Source organism: Monodelphis domestica, chromosome 2 (assembly GCF_027887165.1).
Source record: "Monodelphis domestica isolate mMonDom1 chromosome 2, mMonDom1.pri, whole genome shotgun sequence".
NCBI lineage: Eukaryota > Metazoa > Chordata > Mammalia > Didelphimorphia > Didelphidae > Monodelphis > Monodelphis domestica.
This window is the reverse complement of record NC_077228.1, coordinates 518,108,403-518,128,361: the sequence shown is the minus strand read 5'-3', so window position 1 is coordinate 518,128,361 and position 19,959 is coordinate 518,108,403. Positions and strand designations below refer to the sequence as shown.

Here is a 19,959-nt window from a genome sequence, read left to right as displayed (position 1 = left end):
GTGCTCTCATTTTCTGTGGCCTCCCTTTTCTGTTCATGGCCATCCTTCTTCATTATGAGGATTAGAAATGAACTAATGAGAGATAGAGGCAAGAATTAGAGGTCCATCAGATCATGAATTTGGAACTGGAAAGGACTTCATGCCATCGAGTTAATGGAGGGGATCATTAAAATAAAGGGTCTTGGGATACTAATCCTTGAATAATTACAGTTTTTATCAGTGGCAGTTGTATCTTGGGCATAGTCAGGAGGATCATGATTAAATGGCTGGCTAATTCATTTTACTTTTTCCACCTCACTTTCCTGATCTGTAAAAATATAGAATGTAGACTCTATGGTTTTTGAACATCATTCCATTTTTAAATACTATGTAGATTAAAAATTAATATATAAGATACTCCAAGTATTCTATTTCATTATACCAGCTTTAGATTTAAAGGACCTTATTTCAAATCCCACCTTTTGTATAATTGAAAATCTATTACCCTAAAAAAAGAACTACATTTCCCAGGAGCCTGCTGACTTCCTATCATTACGTACTCCCCATAGACAGGGGATATTAGGCGGGGATGTGGAGGGTCCTGGTCTCTCTGGCTTTCAGTAAGCATGGTGGCAGTAGTCAAGAGGGGGCATTTGTAAATGGGCTAATCATCCATGGTCATGTGGTTTTTATTTTGTATCCTCTTTATTCCTTTATGTCTAATGATCATTATAAATCTTCTAAAACATAATATTTTTATTATTGAGATTTAATTTTAATTTTTAAATTTTGACAACCATAAAGGGATTTATAATGATCATTTGAAATAAAGGAATAAAGAGGGTACAAAATAAAAATCACTTGATCATTGCTGATTAGCCCATTTACAAAGCCCTACTCTTACCACTGCCACCATGCTCCCTACAAACCAGAGAGACTGGGACCTTCCACATCCCCGCCTAATATCCCCTGTCTACAGGAAGTACATAATGACAGGAAGTCAGAGTGTTCCTGGGAAATGTAGTTCTTTTTTTAGGGTAACAGAATTTCAATTATACATTTTGTCTCTAATATGGCGTTGGGTGATTGAATGTCTCTACATCATTTTCATTTCCTCATATCACATCATTTTCATTTCCTCATATCTGAAATATGTAGAATGATTTCAGTGGCCTCTGAAATCTCTTCCAACTCCCCATCTGTGGCCCTGTTGAATTGATTGCCAAGTATGAGTATCATCACAACCTCTATTGATGACATTTTGCTTCCTATTTGGATGGCCTTTATCTTAGCCCATTTCCCTCCTTGCTCTTGTCCTAGAGAACATGTAGTACAAATACTTATTTAGCATAAGAAAATACCTCTAAATGCCTGCCTGACAGACTCTAGATCCTTTGACAAATGTCTGTACCTTCATCCTTTGGAGAAAACTATTAAAGAAAACCATTTTCCTTTCTGGAATCGATTGAAAAATGCTCTGCACTTGCTGAGTCCTGAGACATGAGTTCTCTGGTGTTTGATTACTTGTGTGAGCTGGGACAAGTCATTTAAACTTCTTTAGACCTCAGTTTCTTCCTCTGTAAAATGATGGGGTTGTACCTCAACAACCTTTCAGGTCCTTTCGAGGTCTGGATCTTGGATGCTATAGAAGTTTTGGCTATCAGGGAGGTGATAGCCTGAGACTCCCTGGTCATCTGGGCTTGAGAGGTCACAGCCCTCAACTTCTACAGAGAATAGGAAATGCATCACCCTTGAATGCAGCCCAGTTTGGGCCTTGATTTCAGTTGTCTTTTGTCTGCCATCTTGAATTGGAGACCTCTAGACCATGGCTTATAGAAGGATGATTTTAGAAATTAAGTCTTGTTCTATTAGTTTAGATATAATAATGGATATAAACTGAAGGCACAGCAAGCAAAGCATCCAAGTCAGTTTAAAATTGATAATCAACCCATTGTCATATTATTTTTACAGTTCTCATCATTGTTTTTATTCTTGCCACCAGCAGTCCCTCGGTCTCTCCTATTTTGCACAATTCCTGCACTCTGATTTTGAGATTCAAGCCTGGCCTAGGATTAGTGGCCTCTGAAGAAGGATAGTAATTTGGGAAGAGTTGGAGATGGAGGCAAGAGAAAGATCAGCAGTCACAGGGAGGGTTTGCCGCCGAAGGAAATTACCTTTTTATTGTGTCTCCGTAGACCTTATCAGGGAATCTGCGGTCGCCGTGCTCCTGCCCTCTATCTCCAGTGACCTAAAAATCATGTAATTTCTACAATTTTAGCAGCCTATTCCCGTCTGTTGGGCCTTGCTAGAGACTTTACCCTTTTTCTGTTTCCTAGCAAATGTTTCTAAATCTTTTTGCCTCACTGAATACTATCCACTGGTGGTTGGGTTCAGAGCATTCAATTTTTTAAGTCCCCCTCACTCCATTTGGGGTCAGCCGAATGAGCTTAAAATTGCCTGGCCCTTGCTTGTTTCCAGGGGTTTTCCGAATTGCTCATCTCTTTCTTCTATCGCCCTAATGAACAATTCACGTTAGAATACACTTGCCCAAATGTAGATGCCTGCAAATGGTGGCGAGTTACCAAGCCTGCAAATCCTTCAATATTTTCAATCTTTGGACTAAAAATCTTTTATTTTTTTTAAAGTTAAACTAACTTGTGTCCTGAAATGGAAACTCTGGTAGAAGAAACTTTTTCATCTTAAATTGTTGATGGATTGATTCAAACAAACCAATAAATCGTTTCTATGGGATTTCTCAACGTAGAGACCCTCAGAACCCATCTTTAAGGTGTTGGTCAGCTCTTTGAGAATTTTTTTTTCTCTATATCAATAGCTTTATGGGTTAAAAACTGTTTTTTTTCTAGAATGATGAGCATTGAGGGATGTTTGCTGATTTAATTCTCTGACTCCATGGAAACTTGACATTGAGGTAAATCAGAGTGATACAGTGAATACTTCTGTGATACGGAGTGACAGATACTTCCTACCCGTGTGATCTTTGGGAAGTCTTTTGGTCTCTTTGGGCCTCAGGTTCTCCAGCCATAAAATGAGAGGGTTGAACTAGGTGATCTTTCAGAGTTTGATCTTTATTCCTTTGAGTGTGTGACCCGCTCTAGATCTTAGTTTCCATTTCTATATGCCTGTCCTTTTCAGCTTTAGAGCAATGATCATTTAATTCCAATATTTAGAGGCATGGAATGGATCTGCTATTTTTCTTAGCCAAGGAAACTTCCAGGTGAGGAAATTCCATTTGCCCACACATATTGGCATCTTCCCTGGAACTCAAGAGTCTTAAAGGATTATCTAGAGTTTTGAAAGCTTTTGTCCAGGTTCAGAGAGACAAGACTGGACTCCAGTCAGTAGGCCCAGGACACAAATCCAAGCAGAACAGTTGAGGGTCCATTTCTTTTAGAGGAAACATGGGAATTGTGGCTAGAGCTCTGATGTCCCTCAAGAAGAAGGGTGCCCTGAATTCAAGTTTGGCTTTGGGTACATATTGGTGATGTGACTCAGACAAGTCAATTAAACTTTTATTATCTGCCAATGCTTGGATGGAGACTGTTAATAGAAAGAAAAGCAAAAAATGTCAGCTGCCCTCAACAGGCTTATATTCCAGCGGGAGAAACAATGAAGAAAAAAAAAGAAACCCAAGAGACAGGTAGTTTGATTAGACAATATTTCAGAGGGAGGTCAGGAAAAGCTTCTTGCAGATGGTGTAATAAACTCTAAGCACCCCTAAGAAGAGAAGTTACAGATCGCTTGTCTGTTTATGTTGGCAGAAGGAATTTTGGGTAAAGAAACTCTCTTTATTGGTGAAATCACATGACTGGACCTTCTTTTAAAAAGTTTTAAAATAGTCTAGGTAGAGGAGCAGCCAAGCAATACGCAGTATTGATTCTAAGACAGAAGGGAAGGGTTTTAAAATGTACCAGGGATGCTGACAGTCTTGAATGTGAATGTGTGTGTGTGTAAAGTACCTTGTTCCCTTAATGAACTTAAATATACTTAATACATCATAATACTTAAAGTGTGTTATAAATGGCAGCTCTTATGAAGTAAGGATCATTTTTCTGACCACTGCAAAAATTAGAAAGCCTTCGGTATCCAGGGCACCTTCTCTCTGACCTTTCTGAACGAATGGAAAAACATTTATTAATCATTCACTCTATACAAAGCCTGGCACAGGCCCTGGAGATCCAAATAGCCAAGTAAGACAATACCTGCTCTCCCAGAGCCCGCATTCATTTCCCCACCTCTCCTCCCGTACTCCAAAGTTTGAAATCTTCATATTAATTGGCCCTACGATGATTACACCGTTCCCGATCAAGCTTCTACAGGTCTCCCACTAGTAATGTCGCCGCATGGGGTCCATTTGCTCATTGTAGCTGTTCTGTGGTGCAGCCAGATTGGCCTGATTACTATGCCACATGGAAATAAAATGGATTTGGGGGGAAAAATTATACCGTGCATTCATAAATATTAATTCCTCTTTGTATGGAATGGTACATAATTTTTCTGTATACATTAGTGGCACCTTGGGGGAGGAGACTGCTTCAATCTGGAGAGAGAATGCTGTAATTTTTTTTTTAACTACAGTTAATACATTATTGAGTATTATTTGGTTATTAATTCAGTACCCTGCATGCGTACGATGCGGTGCAGTAGGTGGAATGATCGACAAAGGAGAAAAATCCTGTGGGCTGTTCATATATTAGCGTCATAAGTGGCCCAATTCACTGATAATACGGAGAAGTGGTCCGTGATGGGCTTCTCAGGGATGCTGTGCATTTCTTGGAGCTACCATTATTCCTGAGAGGCTTTGCATAAAAGCAGGCTATCTATTTTGGTTTCCCATTAGGGGAAGGAGAGGAGAGATTGGTTCTTATATTTCATAAAAGAATCGCCATCGGGAGGGTCATTGATGGAGGCTGTGGGTGGCAGAAGCGGGGATGTGGAGAGGCAAGGCTTGTGTGGCTGCGGGCACGAGGTTGCTTGTCGCTCATGCCCTCCGAAGCCCCTCTCTGTTGTTCCATTTTTTCCTGGAACCCTGACCCTCCAGGGCTGGGAGGGTGGAGCAGAAAACAACGGAAGAGGTACCCGTCCATGTGGCTGCCCTGGAACATTTGGAGGGCTACCAAGCATGACGTGTCACAGCTTTGGGGTAGATGCTTTTTTTTATTGTTGTTCAGTCGTTTTTCAGTTGTGACTCCATTTGGGGTTTTCTTGGCAAAAATACTGGAGTGGTTGGCCATTTCCTTCTCCAGCTCATTTGACAGATGGAAGCTGAAGCAAACAAGGTTGCATGACTTGTCCAAGATCTCATAGCTAATAAGATTTTAGCTTGGAAAGAGGAGTCTTTCTGACTAGCAGCTTGGCATTGCATCCACTGCACCACCTAGTTCGTCTATAACATCTCGTCTGTATCCTTCCTTAGTGGTTCTGTTCTTTTCCCAGAATCACTCCCTTTTAATAGAACTTAGGAAGTAGAAGGGACTTCAGCCTTCCTTTCATCTCCTTCATTAACAAAGTCCTCTTACAAGATGTCCAACAAATAAATGATTGTCTGGCATTTTCTTAAAGATCTCGAAATGTCTTTGTCTCTTGACGCCGCTCCATCCACTTTGGGACCACTCTCTTGTGAGGAAGGCTTCCTCCCATCAGAGTGTTGAAGCTCCCACCGTGGCTCCTCATTCTTCCATCCAGGGCCAATAACTGCCATTTTTATCCTTCTTCCCATTCATCAGGACCTTATTGGGAATGATCTTATTCGTAATGGTCATATTCCACGTTCTGAGAGGGAAACATGAAAAAGGCAGAATTCTTGTCCTCCAGGAGCTAACAATGTATGGGGGGAGACCCATATCTATTATCTATATATTTACATACAAATATAAATACATACTTACATGTATACACAAATATATTTGTATGCATGTGTATACACACACACACATATATATATTTGTTTGTATGTATACATATAAAATATTCAGAATAAATCCAGAGTAATTTGAGGGAGGATAAGGAGGTTGTAGCATTTTGGGGGGGATCCATGCAATGTAGAGGTGATGGCCCTGTTGTGCTCCTGGTTTTTTGTTTTTGATCTCTATGCCTTTTTTATGTTGGATACCCTTTTCCATGAACTTCAGACCTCTCTTCATGATTTCATTTTTTCTGTACTTACAGCATTTTTTTGTTTTTTTTAAGACTGAATGATGGGGGGCAGCTCAGTGACTTAGCAGATCGACAGCCAGACCTAGAGATGGGAATTCCTGGGTTCGAATTTGGCTTCAGATCCTATTGCCCAGCCCTTACTGCGCTTTTTTTTTCTTTTCTGTAAACCACAACCCAATATTGATTCTTAGATGGTTGTAAGGGTTTAAAAAAAAGACGGAATGATAAAGTATTTATGCTGCAGTTATCATGTACTAAATGCGAGTAGGTCCTGCCCTCTCATGTCAGAAAGGAGAACAGGGAAGGAGGCAGGGTGCCTGTGGGCCAGAGTATTTGGCAATGCCCAGTAAGGGATGTGCTGACCTGACTCTGGACCAAGGAAAGAGAGTTCTGCTGTAAGAGCTGGGAAACCCAGGGCAGGCCAGAAGACGGGTCACATGACTTGGAATGACCTGGGAACTGAGGGTGAAATTCTCTCGTGGTCCTGTGTCAGTGTCTAACTTGACGTCATCTTGATCATTTTCTCCTTTGGTGATTGGCTATGATGATGCCCACTTGAGGATGCTTGAAAAATCCTGGCCCATGTTGGTTTTGAGGTCATCCCTGCGAGAGTCACAGAAGACTGTTTGTTGAACTGAATGGATCCTTGGAGCTGGGCCCAGCTTTAGGGGCTTTTCTTCCCACCTCCTGCTTTCACAGATGTTGAACTGGAGCCCTAGAGAGGGTTCTGCTGAGGTTGAGGAGGTGGCAAGCAACACAGATGGGGGCTGAACCCAAGTGCTCTGGCCCATGACAGCAGGAGTTCCTTTAGAGCAGGGGACTATCTTTTAACTCTTTTAGTATTCTATGCTCCTAGGACAGTTCCTGGCCTATAGTATTGGCTTAAGAAATACTCATCAGCTGACCTAGTCTGCTTAGAGAATCAAGGCCTGCTTATTCCATTCGACCACCCTGGAGGGAATGATTGACAAATCTGAAATGAGAGATTTCTGTATGACCTGAAGTGCTTCACAGTAACCTAGTAAAATAGAGAGTGGAGATGGTTTTACTCCCATTTTACAGATTGAGAAACCAAGACCTAATGAGATCAAACAATTTGTCCAATTTCACTTTTCTCCAGGAATAGGACCCAGAGCTCCTGAATTAGTCAGTTCATCTACATGCAATTATTAATCATCTACTAAATACCAATTGGCGGTTTTGGCTTTGTCCAGATATTTTCTCTACTTTGATGTGTCATCTTAATGTCTTCAATGGCCACAGTGCTCATAACTCTTGCTATTTCTTTTCTTTTTCTTTTTTGAAAATTCTTATCTTCCATCTTAGAATCAATTCTGGGTATTGGTTCCAAGGCAGAAGAGTGGTAAGGGCTAGACAATGGGGGTTAAGTGACTTGCCCAGGGTCACACAGCTAGGTCAAATTTGAACCCAGGACCTCCCATCTCTAGGCCTGGATCTCCATCCATTGAGCCACCCAGCTGCCCCTTGGCACTTGCCATTTCTGCTAGACCCTTAGTTTGCCCACATTCTTTCTAACTTATCTTTCCAGGCTGGCCAAAAGGCAGCCTCCCATGAATATGAATGAAAGCTTACAGCTGATCATGGTGATAATAATACTGTTGGAGTTTGTGGAGTAGATTAGATGGAGATGAAAATGAAGGATGCTCAGAGAATGTGGTTAAAAAAAAAAAGGTCATTCATTTTAGAAACCTTTCCATCATGTGGGTCAACACTATTTTCTTCCTGGCTAATATATTCATTTGTCTGGCTACTTTTGCCAGGCTGCAACATGAGACCCTGCTACACATAGCTTTGAAGAACTTGCTTTATGGATCAGCTTCACAGTACAATGAACCAAGTATACTCGGGAGCCTTGGCATGGTGCTGGGCAAGGGACAGCATTAGGTCATTGTATCCCTTACCCAGGCTCGAGGCTAATGAAGAGTGAGTGAGAGAAAGAAAGGAAGGAGGAATGAATGAATGAATGAATGATTGAAAAATATTTATTGAGTATATAGCGTGTGTGAAGTATTGTGCTAAGCTTTGAGGGGGCATCGTGATGGCCAATCACTATTCCAGAGAACTCACAATGAAGATTCCTGATAGGTGATAGATTAGTGAGGGAGGAGGAGGGAAGACAGAGAAGGTGGCGAAGGGAGAGGGCGAGAGGAAGAAGAGAGAGACCCAGAGAAAGTAGGGAGACCCACACACATGCACAGAGAACATACACACATGTGTGCATACATGTGTATATGTGTGTATATGCATAAATCTAGATAGAACTAGAAAGATAAATACACAGAGATTGATACATAGATGGATAGAGAGATAAATGGATAGATAATAGATAAATAGATGGGTGGGCAGATGGATAGATATATAGATAAATGGATAGATGGATGGATGGATAGATAGATAAATGGATAGATAATAGATAAATAGATGGATGGACAGATGGATAGATATGTAGATAAATGGATAGATAGATGGATGGATGGATGGAGAGATAGATAAATGGATAGATAGATGGATGGACAGATGGATAGATATGTAGATAAATGGATAGATAGATAGACGGATGTATGGAGAGATAGATAAATGGATAGATAATAGATAAGTAGATGGATGGACAGATGGATAGATATGTAGATAAATGGATAGATAGATAGACGGATGGATGGAGAGATAGATAAATGGATAGATAGATGGATGGACAGATGGATAGATATGTAGATAAATGGATAGATAGATAGACGGATGGATGGAGAGATAGATAAATGGATAGATAATAGATAAATAGATGGATGGACAGATGGAAAGATATGTAGATAAATGGATAGATAGATAGACGGATGAATGGAGAGATAGATAAATGGATAGATAATAGATAAATAGATGGATGGACAGATGGATAGATATATAGATAAATGGATAGATAGATAGACGGATAAATGGAGAGATAGATAAATGGATAGATAGATGGATGGACAGATGGATAGATATGTAGATAAATGGATAGATAGATAGACGGATGGATGGAGAGATAGATAAATGGATAGATAGATGGATGGACAGATGGATAGATATATAGATAAATGAATAGATAGACGGATAGATGGATAGATAGATAGAGTGGGGGGGAGGGAGGAGTGGGGCTAATGTGGCAATTTCCTTTATTTAATTACCCAAGTATTTAAAAAAGGATTTTGTTTTTCTTGCTTTTGTTCAAGGAAGGAAAAAAGAGGTTGTAGGGAGAGAAGGCCGGTCTTCCTTTGAAAATAGGTTAAAATTTAATCAGTAAAAATAATTTTAAAAAGAAGGGCCCTTGGAGCCAGTCCTGCTTTCTAAACATAGATGTGAACATCTGAAAAATGGGCTGAAAACTGAGAATGCTGCCCGCCCGCTAATGCTTCTGCTTTCCCTATTTTTTTCCTTGTCTTTTTTTTGTTGTTGTTAGAATTTTCTAAGCACCTTCATTTAGCGGGTGTTGTAGGTTTGATCGCACATTCCTCTCTAACCACAAATCCTCTCTCCTCCTCTTCTCTCTCCTGCAGAAGGATGTCGCACTTAAGCCTCAGGAACGGGTGGAGCGGCGCCAGAACCCACTAGCCAAGAAGAAACGGGAAGCCCTCACCAATGGGTTGTCCTACCACTCCAAGAAGAACAGACTGAATCATCACCACCACTACAGCTCAGACCGAGAGAACGACCGCAATCTCTGCCAGCATCTCGGGAAACGGAAAAAACTCCCCAAAGGACTGCGACAGGTGAGTAGCCTCTGGCTCAGCCTCTGTCCCTTCCGTGATCAGCCTGGGGGTGAGATGGCATCAGAAGCCGCTTCAGGGAGGTCTACGGAGGCCGTGGCGGCCTGTGAAATGCCTTCCTCCCCAGAGCATCTGCTCGGCTTTCTTTATCTGTCGGATTAGATCTTGGCCTCGCCTGATGGTTGGAGTGGTTTGGTGTGGGGAGCCTGCGCCAGCCCCCCAGGAAGGCGTGTGAAGGCCTGACTGAGTGTCTCCTGACCCAGATCCAACAGGAGCCTCTGAGGGAGATTAGGGCGGCCAGAGTCATCGGGGTCCCTCCGGGGGAGTCATGCCCGCCTGGGTAGAGGAATGGCGGCTATTCTTCCCTTTCGGTGGGAGAGAGGAGGAGGGCCGTGATCTGGAGGGGACCAGCCTAATCAAGACAGATGCATCTGGAAGACTAATTGCTGCACCCCGAGCTCATTTGTAGCGTGTTCTTTCCAAGGGGCTGCTGTGTACTCTCTTGGGTTACTAATCGCCGGTCCCTGGAGCTGGCACTTACTGGCTGGCTTGCATGAGATTAGAATTCTTAAGAAAGCCTTGTTGTGCCCTACAGGTGAGCAGGAGACGAATGTGCAGAGAGGAGGCTCGCCCCGGCCTCATCTTTCAAGCTCCTCTTTGTGAGGTGGGGATGATGTGGGGGCCGAGACTTGGTTTAATAATGAGGTTCCAGCCAAAGGCGCAGGCGAGTGTATTCCCGGGGCTTTTTCTCAGATGTTTGCCTCCTATGGAAATCCCCAGGGAAGAAGGATTAATACACGGAAGGGAGGGGGATTCTCGGATTCCTGCGGGATAAATCTAGGCCGTCGGAGGGGGTCCAGAGAGCGGCAGTGGGTGGCATCCCCTTGGCTCTTAGAGGTGCCATCCAAGGATGCTTTGTGGTTATTTTCAGGCAGCTGAGGATTGGCTATTGGTTCATAGAGCAGGTGGTTTTAATTAGAGGCCTCCCAGGTAATCTGGAACTCGCCATCATTCCTCTGGGGTCGTGGTCCTCCGAGCTGGATGTAAGGATGGCGGCAGACACTCGTGTCCGTTTCAGCCAATCTGGGACATCCAGAGAGTTTTTCTATAATAATGCTAAGACACTTTAATTTAATATCAAAGGGTGTAATCCACATAAACTAAGACTCCTAATAATCTTTCCGAGTCAGACTAAAAAGCTGATATTCTCAGGAAGATGAGAGATTCTGGCCCCATCGTCTGTTAGGCATGTGTGCGTGTGTGTTTAAGTAAGGAAATAGGAGAGGTGAAAGGCTAATTAGATTTAGAATTTGAACACATTTTACTACATTTTCTACATTTGCTACAACCCTAGTGTTTGTACAGATTGGGAAGCTGGTGCCTAGAGATGCAAGAGGCAGCCTAGTGAATGGAGCTCTGGCAGGATTGGAATTAGGAAGCCCGGGGTGCATGTAGAAGGAACACCAGGTATTCTCTGGCCTTATGTAGAGGAGGCGAAGCCTAGAGAGCAAGAACAGGCTGCAGTAGATGAGGCCGACTGTCCAAAGTGGAAGGAACGAGATGGGATTGAGGAGCAGTTCTAGAATGGAAGGCCACCAAGCGTTGGGCATCATTTTGGCTTCGATTCCCAATAAGATGCAAGGCTATTAGGAGAGAAGACACGGAGGGAGATATTTGCTAGTTTCTATTCTCTCTAAACCTATATAAATGTAGACAACTGGAATCTTTGTTCTTGGCATAGAGTTGGTCTTTGATAATTGTTTATTGATTGATTAGCTTAATCTTTTGTAGAACTCTGATGTGAAATTGTCTTTCTTCACCCTAGTTAGATGCTGAATGGTTGCATCATTGTTCAATGGAGATCTCAAATCACTTCTCCTATGGGAGTCAAGATTCAGTGGAATCTTGTGAACAAGTCACTCAGAACTCAGTTTTCTTATCTGTAAAATGCAATGTTTAGGTGAAATGGCTTCGGAGGTCTCTTCCAATACTGAGTTTATGATCTATAAGAACTCAAAAAGGAATTAAAAAAACAAATAAGACAGGTAGGAGAAAATGGGCAAAAGAAATGAAAGTAATGGAAAAAGAAAAAGCAGCTTAAAAAGAAAAATTGGTCAAATGGAAAAAGAGACCTAGAAATCAAATGAAGAAATAAGCATATTAATAACCAGAATTGACTTATGGGAAGAAGAGGCAAAAAAGTCCAATGAAGAAAAGAGTTCTATAAAAAGTAGAATGGACCAAATAGAAAAGGAGGATGAAAAGATCATGGAAGAAATTCAGTCCTTAAAAATTAGAATTGGGCCAGTAGAAGCTAATGATTTCATGAGACATCAAGAAACAATAAAACCAATATTAGGTTTATGATCCTCAGTGCTGTTCAGTTGTCTGATTTTGTGACTCTGTTTGCAGTTTTCCTGGCAAAGATCCGGAAGTAGTTTTCCATTTGCTCTTTCCATCTTATTTTTACAGATGGGGAAATAAGGCAAAACAGGGTTAAATGACTTTCTCAGGGTCACACACGTATTAAGTGTTTGAGGCCAAATTTGAACTTGGATCTTACTGATTCCAGGACCAGCTTTCTATCCCTCATACCACCTAGCTGTCCTAAGATCCTACCAGCTATTATTGCTATTAAGCTGTTTCAGCATGTATGACTCTTTGTGATCCCATTTGGAACTTTCTTGGGAGAGATATTGGAGTGGTTTGCCAGTTCCCTACTCCAGTGCATTTTATAATCGATGAAACAGGGCTAAGTGAGTTGTCCAGGGTCACACAGGGAGGAAGTATCTAAGGCCAGATTTAAACTTGTATCTTCCTGACTCCAGGCTGAGCCCTTTATCCACTAGCTGCCCTAGGATCCTCTGTACCCTCTAAATTATTTCCTAAGTTAGAAGGAGTCTGTCCGGATAATTTCTACAAATTCACCTCTTTTCTTTCCTGTTTTATTATTATATCTGTTGTTTTGGCCCCAGATTGAGTCCAACAGAAAACAGCTGCCATATAATCTCAAGTGCAATGCTTGAAATTCCTGCTTTACATGTGTTTCGTGTCCTCTCCCGCCTCCCCAGCCTGTGGCCTTCTCCCATGGGGACGGTGGCTGGTTGGGGATTCTCAGAGATTTCATTCAGTGAGCCTCGTTGGGCATGGAAAGGGCAGCTTAGAAACGGGTCTTGCGATGAGTTCTGAAATGAGTGGATCTGAAGTCGAGGGCCTCGGAGAGCTCTCGCAGAACTTGAGATGAAAGGATGGAGGAGGGAAGGCCTCGGAGCCTTCGCTTCCTTGTGGGTGATGGAGAACGGATTAAGGTTTCATCTTATCAGGAAATGCTAGAATAACTTAATGCCAGGCCTGCCTTGAGCCAGCAGGAAAATGGTTGGTTACTTCTGAAGTGAAGAGGAAACAATAGGATTTCTTGAGGATTCATTGAAGCTAACGCTAAGTATACAATTACTGGCATATTTGTTTTTTTTAAGTTTAAAGGGACAGGCCTGCCTTGGAAAAACCAAACCACATTTTTTACCCTTCACTCGGCTGATTATAACCTGTGGTTCCCGTGACTTAGCGCACTCTACAATGAAAACTCTTAGCTGGTGCTTAACCACCCTGATGCAGCTTATTTGTGTGGATGTATTTTTAAGCATAAATAGACACTGACTTGGAAGATGCAGTGCTGACATGCATCATGGGAAGCGATGGTGCTTTTGGCTGGTTAAAAATCAAACTGTCTTTGAGAGTCTCGGAAAAGAGATCGGGGGTGGGGAAGCCAGACGTGATCGCTCCCCGCATTACCATCTGATTTCCGTAAATCTTAAAATAAAGTTAGTCTTTAGGCCAAAATGTTTGTCGTAGACACGTCTATGTCGGGATGGACATGCCCACCCAGGCTCTCCAAGATCACCAATTGAGGCCACGGATTCTTGTCCTTCTTCAGCTGTTTCAGTCACATCTCACTTTTCATGACCCCATTTGGGTTTTTCTTGGCAAAGATCCTGGAGTGGTTCACCACGTCCTTCTCCAGCCTCTTTAATGGATGAGGAAACTGAGGCAAACAGTTCAATAACTTGCCTAGGGTCTCACAACTCCTAACTATCAGATGCTGGATTTGAACCGCTGATTCCAGGCCCAGCATGCGTAGCTGTCCCAGTGAAGTGACGTAGAGGTCATCTTTTCCAACCTGCTTATGCCCATTTTACAGATGAGGAAATTGAGGTCTGGAGGCATTAAATAACTTGCCAAACTTCACACAGTTAGTATCACATGCAGGATTTTAAATTCGCGATCTGACTTCCAATGAAGGACAAATATTGTTTAAAAGGTGGCTTGGCTGGTATGGTTTGTGTGTCTACGTTTGTTTGGAAAGATGCTTGAATGGATGAATGAATGAAACTTGATGGAGTCCTTTTTTTTAGGCCTTGTCAGTGAAGGCTTGATAGTGAGTGAGCTTCTTGTGTCCAGGGGAAGTTCATGGTATGGACTGGGGTCTTGGTGGGGGGAAATAATTGTATTTTGTTAAGTTGTTAAAAATATTGTTAAAAATGTGCTAAAATGCTAAAAAATGCTAAAAATTTGTTTAAAATGTACAAAAAACATAATAAAAATGACAACACATTTGAGCACATTCTTTCCATGGGTGATTTTAGTTCAATCCATAAGAATTCCTTAAGTACCTACTGTGTATCAGACATTGTGCTAGGGAACACTGAGCAAAATAATATCCCCAAATATGCAAATACTAGGAAAAAACCCCAAATAATATGTGCCCTCGAGGAGCTTACAATCTCTGTGAGGAGACAGTCAATCAAAAACATCGGATAGGCATTGAGTTTGACGCTGATGATAGAACCCCAACAAAATCAAATAATCCCTTACTTTCGAGGAACTTGGGACATTCTAGAGACAGTCAATCAGTGAATATTTATTGAGTGCCTGGCCTGTTCCAGAACCCCTCTGCCCCCTTTTTTAGAAACTGAGGATGAAAAGGCAAGCTTTACAGATAGGTGTCTCGTCCCCACTATCTGCTTGTCCTAGGAAGGCACAAGCCCTGGAAACTGAGGCTCCTTCCTCATATGCTCTCCCTTGCAATCATCTTCCATGTGCATCCCTGATGGGAGCCTCCCTCTTCCTGGAGATAATGTTCCTTGTTTCTCTGGTGGTGAGCCATCCTTTCTCCTAGGCTCACCACAAAAGTTATCTGCTCAAATTAACTTATCCCAGCAATATTGAGAATCAGAACCTTTCCTCTAGCAGGCTCAGCGGAAGGCAGGTATCAGAAAACTCGCTAATTAGTTTTTGGTGGAAAACCATCCAGTATTCACCCAGGTATTTATTCAGCGCGGCTGTGATGTCTGCAGGCATCTGGAAATCCAAACGTTTGAGGCAGTAACATCGTTAGAGTCTGTGTTTTACTGGCAAAAAGGTATTTGAACCTTCGCTTGGTGGGCTTTTTTGGCTTTCACTTGTTATGCTTGTTAATAGATGCACGAACTAGGATTTTATTTGAAAAATGTGATTTGCAGTGAAAACATTTTTACTACACACTAAAGAATTCAACAACTTAATTTGGGGGAGGGAGTCTTTAAAGGGCTCCGATTTCTGATTTTCTCTTCAGAGAGATTGTTCATGAAGGTTACATAAAGCGTAAGTTGTTTTTACCTGGACTGCCATTTCAATTCTTGTTTTCCCTGGGTCCAAACCTTTGGCCAAAATAATAAAATAGCAGAAAAAAGAACAGATAATTCTTAGACGTTATCCAGGGAGTCTCTTTCTAAATTCATTAATTGACTGAACGAGCCAATAGACTGTAAAAGAAAAACAAGGCTTTCTTTTCTATTAAAAAAAATATTTTCATCTCTAATTTACATTTCTGTCCCTTTACAGTGATTCTGCTCCCTCCTCTGATTAACCTCTCTCTTGTGACAAAGATGCAGGTTTAAGAAAGCTTTTTGGCTCTGTGGGACAATGTATACCTCATTCTGCAACTGTAGTCCTCCCCCTCTCAGCTGACTTCAATACCTAGACTTCAATCCCCAGAAGTCCTTGGTATTTCCCAGAATTCCCTATAATCTCATCTGAGTCTCCACCTGGGCGAGATCACAATGAGTATTTAACTGGCTCTCTGCCTCCTCCCATGCACTCTACTTGGCCATTGCAAGATGTAGTAAGTAAGCTCTGAATCGGCTAATAAGCCCTAGGCACGTGATTTTCTTATTTTTTTGTATTTCTTTATTCCTCGATTTCTAATAATCTTTAATAAACTTCATAAAATATAACATTTCTATTACTACAGACTAATTTAATTTTTACAGCCCTCAGAAGATAGGATGGTTTTTGCTTTCCCTTTGTACCTCCAGCGCTTAGCACATAGTAAGCAATTAATAAAGTTTTCTTAACTTATTTCCTGATCACTGCATTCATTGGGATACTGGCATGTTTTGACACTGTCTTGCTTCCGTTATTGTTCATCATATCGACTCTTCTCCTGGTTTATTTAGCTTTGACGTGAATCAATTTCTCTAAAAAAATCTTATATCCCTTTTTGTAGGTCGTCTCAAGTATATCTTATGATGTAAGTTTCTCTGAATTCTCCATGTTCATTTCTTATGGTTCAGTTCTATCCTATTCTATTCATATTCACAGTTAATTCATGCGGTCCCTTTTTGACTGTGGCAGTCTTTGGTGACACACATAATGTTTCTTTTGTGGATTTTATATATGGTGGACCTTTCCTTGTGATTCGATCTCCAGGATGGGAAGTTCAGGACTAGCCATGCTATTCCTGAGTCAAAGGAGATGTACAGCCTCGTGATTGTTCTTGTGTAATTTCAAACTGTTCTCTAGAATGGTTCATTTAATTTTCAGCTCTCTCAACAGTGGTAAGCCACTGTTACACTAAGGTGTATCCTTCTTCTAAGGAGAGTTCCCTTTTTCCTGTTCTCTTCCCTTTTTTATATTTGTGTCTCCTGAATTTTTTCCCATATGGAAAAAATGTTGGCGCATTTGCCCTTTGGATAATTTCAGGATCCCTCCAAATGACTCATGCCCAACCGCAGAAAATAGCTAGAGAAAAGAAGGAATCTCTGAGATCATTGACATCCAGATGTCTTTTTTTACATTTGGGTAAACTGAGGCCTAGGAACAGAAAATTTAGGATTACCGTAGAACTGGAAGATAATTAAGAAACCACTTTATCCAACTACTATTTTTACATGAAAATACACAATGTGTAAAATAGAACAGAGGCTTAACAAAATAAATAGTAATAAAATGAGTAAAAACAAAATAGTATATGTCTACTTCCAGAGAAAGAACAGATGAATATAGTTTTACATATACAAATATCTTTTTGTGAAATTTTGCCTCCTTTCTAGTGCAGGGAGGGGAGGGAGAGAGGGAGATACTTGGGAACTTTAATGTAACAAACAAACACATTAATTAATTAAAAAATGATAACCTTGCTCTTTTGGGCTAGGTGCCAGTGTCTTTATTCTTACAGTAGGGTAACCCATAAAACAAAGAGAAGAGGTATTTTTCCTTATTAAGACAGCCTTTGGTATAATGCCAGCCCAGTGAGTGTACTCTTAATCCTCCATAAGGCCATAATAATACCCCTTTCTTTGTCTAGGACATCCTAGAAATGTCCATTGTTCCTCTAATCTAATCTCCCTAGTTTCCCTCTTATCCCTGCCCTTGGCCCCAACTGTTTGATGCAATATTCTCTGCTCTCAGCCAGCTCTCAGCTTCAAGGGATAAAATTGGCCCGTGTTCTGCATTCTAATCCCTCCGCCTCCCTGCTTCTCTGTGGGCTCCGTGCCTCCTCCTACAAGCCCATACATGACAGGTGATGCGAGGGAGCCAGGAGATGGGTGGAGAGGCTGCCGGCTTCCAGGGGCATCAGTGGGGGAAACTGAGCAGATGGGTTTGATTGTCGCTTGCTGTGTGATTCCGGTGAGGGTTGACGGTGGTGGTGACAAGCGGTTTACAACGTGCTATTTACAGTTTGGGTTTGCAGTCTTTCACTGACATCAGAGCACTCTTTAGCAAATGCTTTCGTTATTTCCTTCCTATGAGCTGCTAATTGAAAAGAAAAATTGTGGGTGGGCTTGGAGAAGGAGCAAGCGCTGCTGTGTGGATGTGTCCGATGGGACAGTGGAACCCTTTGGTTTCTCATCACCCAGCGTGGGGCAGAAGAAGAGCTGGGGGGACCGTGGCTTTGGATGTGTTGGGCTGGAGGGCTTCTATCTGGCCCCCTCCAGCTCATCATGCAGGTCTCTAAGGCAGGCTTCCAAGGCCATTTAATCGAATCTCTCCATTTTATAGATCAAAGCAACTGGGTGGCACAGTGGATAGAGGGCTGGACCTAAAATCAGGAAGATCTGAGTTCAAATTAGATCTTAAAAACACCTACTCTCTGTGTAATCCTGGGCAAGTCAGCTCACCCTGTTTGCCTCAGTTTCCTGATCTGTCAAATGAGCTGGAGAAGAAAATGGCAAACTTCTCAGTGTCTTAACTTTATGACATCTGGGCAAGTCGTTGAGTCCTGTTTGCCTCAGTGTCTTCATCTGGCAAATGAGCTGGAGAAGGAAATGGCAAACCACTGAACAAGTCACTCTGGCCTGTTTGCTTCAGTTTCTTCATCTGTCAAATGAATCAGAGAAAGAAATGACAGACTTGTCGATGTCTTAGTTTTGTGACCCTGGGCAAGTCACTCAGGCATGTTTACCTCAGTTTCTTTATCTGTCAAATGAGCTTGAGAAGAAAATTCAATGTCTTAATTCTGTGACCCTGAGCAAGTCACTTGGGCCTGTTTGCTTCAGTTTCTTCATCCGTCAAATGAATTGGAGAAGGAAATGGCAAACCACTTCAGTATCTTTGCCAAGAAAATCCTAAATGGGGTCATAAAGAGTCAGACACGATTGAAATGACTGAACAACAACAAAACCATTTTACAATTTGGAAAACTGAAGTCATAGCGCTAGACTTTGTATTAGTGAAAGACATGTATGTAGTGATTCCTGTATGTCAGATATTAAACACTAGCACTACAAATGCTGAAGCACAACAGCCCTGGGAGTTGAGTTTCTAATGGGTAGAGACGACAAATATAAGGGAGTGGTGGCCAGGGAAGGGTGTTGTGGGCCTTTTTGGTTTGAGTATTGGCCTTGCAAGGCTAGAGTGATGAATTGCACACAAATGAAGAGCTTTTGATGTATTAAGGGCATGCTAGAGAGACAGAGATGAGAGACTGAGAGATGTAAAGTAGATTTTAATAAATAGTATTAAAATAATACTTGAAGTATTAAATATTAATTTTAATCTTTACAAGTTAAATTAATGTGCAATACCTCAAGTATTATATTTTATAAAGTTTATTATCTAACAAAACAGAACCACGTGACTAAGTTTTTGCTACCTGCTCACAAAGCCTGTGCCACCAAAGCCATGGCAGGAAGGAAAGAGATAGCGAGACAGACCTCCACCCAATTTATATCCTGTCTATGTCAGCAGGTACCGACAGGAAGTGAGTGGGGTTCTGGGAATTGTAGTTTTGCTGGGGATCGTAGTTTTTAGGGTCACCAATTCTAATTACATAGAGATATACGTAGGGAAAGACAGAGACAGAAAGAAACAGAGATAAACAGAGAGAGAAACAAGGAGACAGAAACACACACCTCATTTTCAGAGATCTTACATTTGAGTAGAAGGATATTACATATAGATCAACATATCCATTTTTTCTCTATATATACATATATTAACAATACATATACACACATATGCATGTGAATATATATCTGTATGTATATATTTTATATATAAATATATACTTTATATATATGAGGAAGATTATTATTTTGGTCTGAAAATTCTCAAAAATGATGAACAGAGGAATAAAAAAGTACCCTTTCCTGGATCACTATTCATACTGACTCATTAATGATTCTCAGAGTAAGAGGTAAAACATGGCATTGGTGGCTGCGTATAGGAAGAGGAAATGATGGTTGGTGTGGGGCTTGGCAACTTGTGTGCCAAGGTCTTGGTC

The 19,959-nt window shown here is 41.5% G+C and overlaps 1 protein-coding gene across 1 annotated transcript in view; it reads left to right on the top strand.

Moving 5' to 3' along the window:
* The first annotated feature begins 9,311 nt into the window (after positions 1–9,311).
* Positions 9,312–19,959, top strand: part of AUTS2 (activator of transcription and developmental regulator AUTS2) — a 976,332-nt gene continuing 965,684 nt past the window's right edge. Inside the window, exons 1-2 of the mRNA XM_056814770.1 lie at positions 9,312–9,342; positions 9,622–9,920. Coding sequence (XP_056670748.1) covers positions 9,312–9,342; positions 9,622–9,920 — 330 coding nt within the window. The remainder of the gene's footprint in view (positions 9,343–9,621; positions 9,921–19,959) is intronic.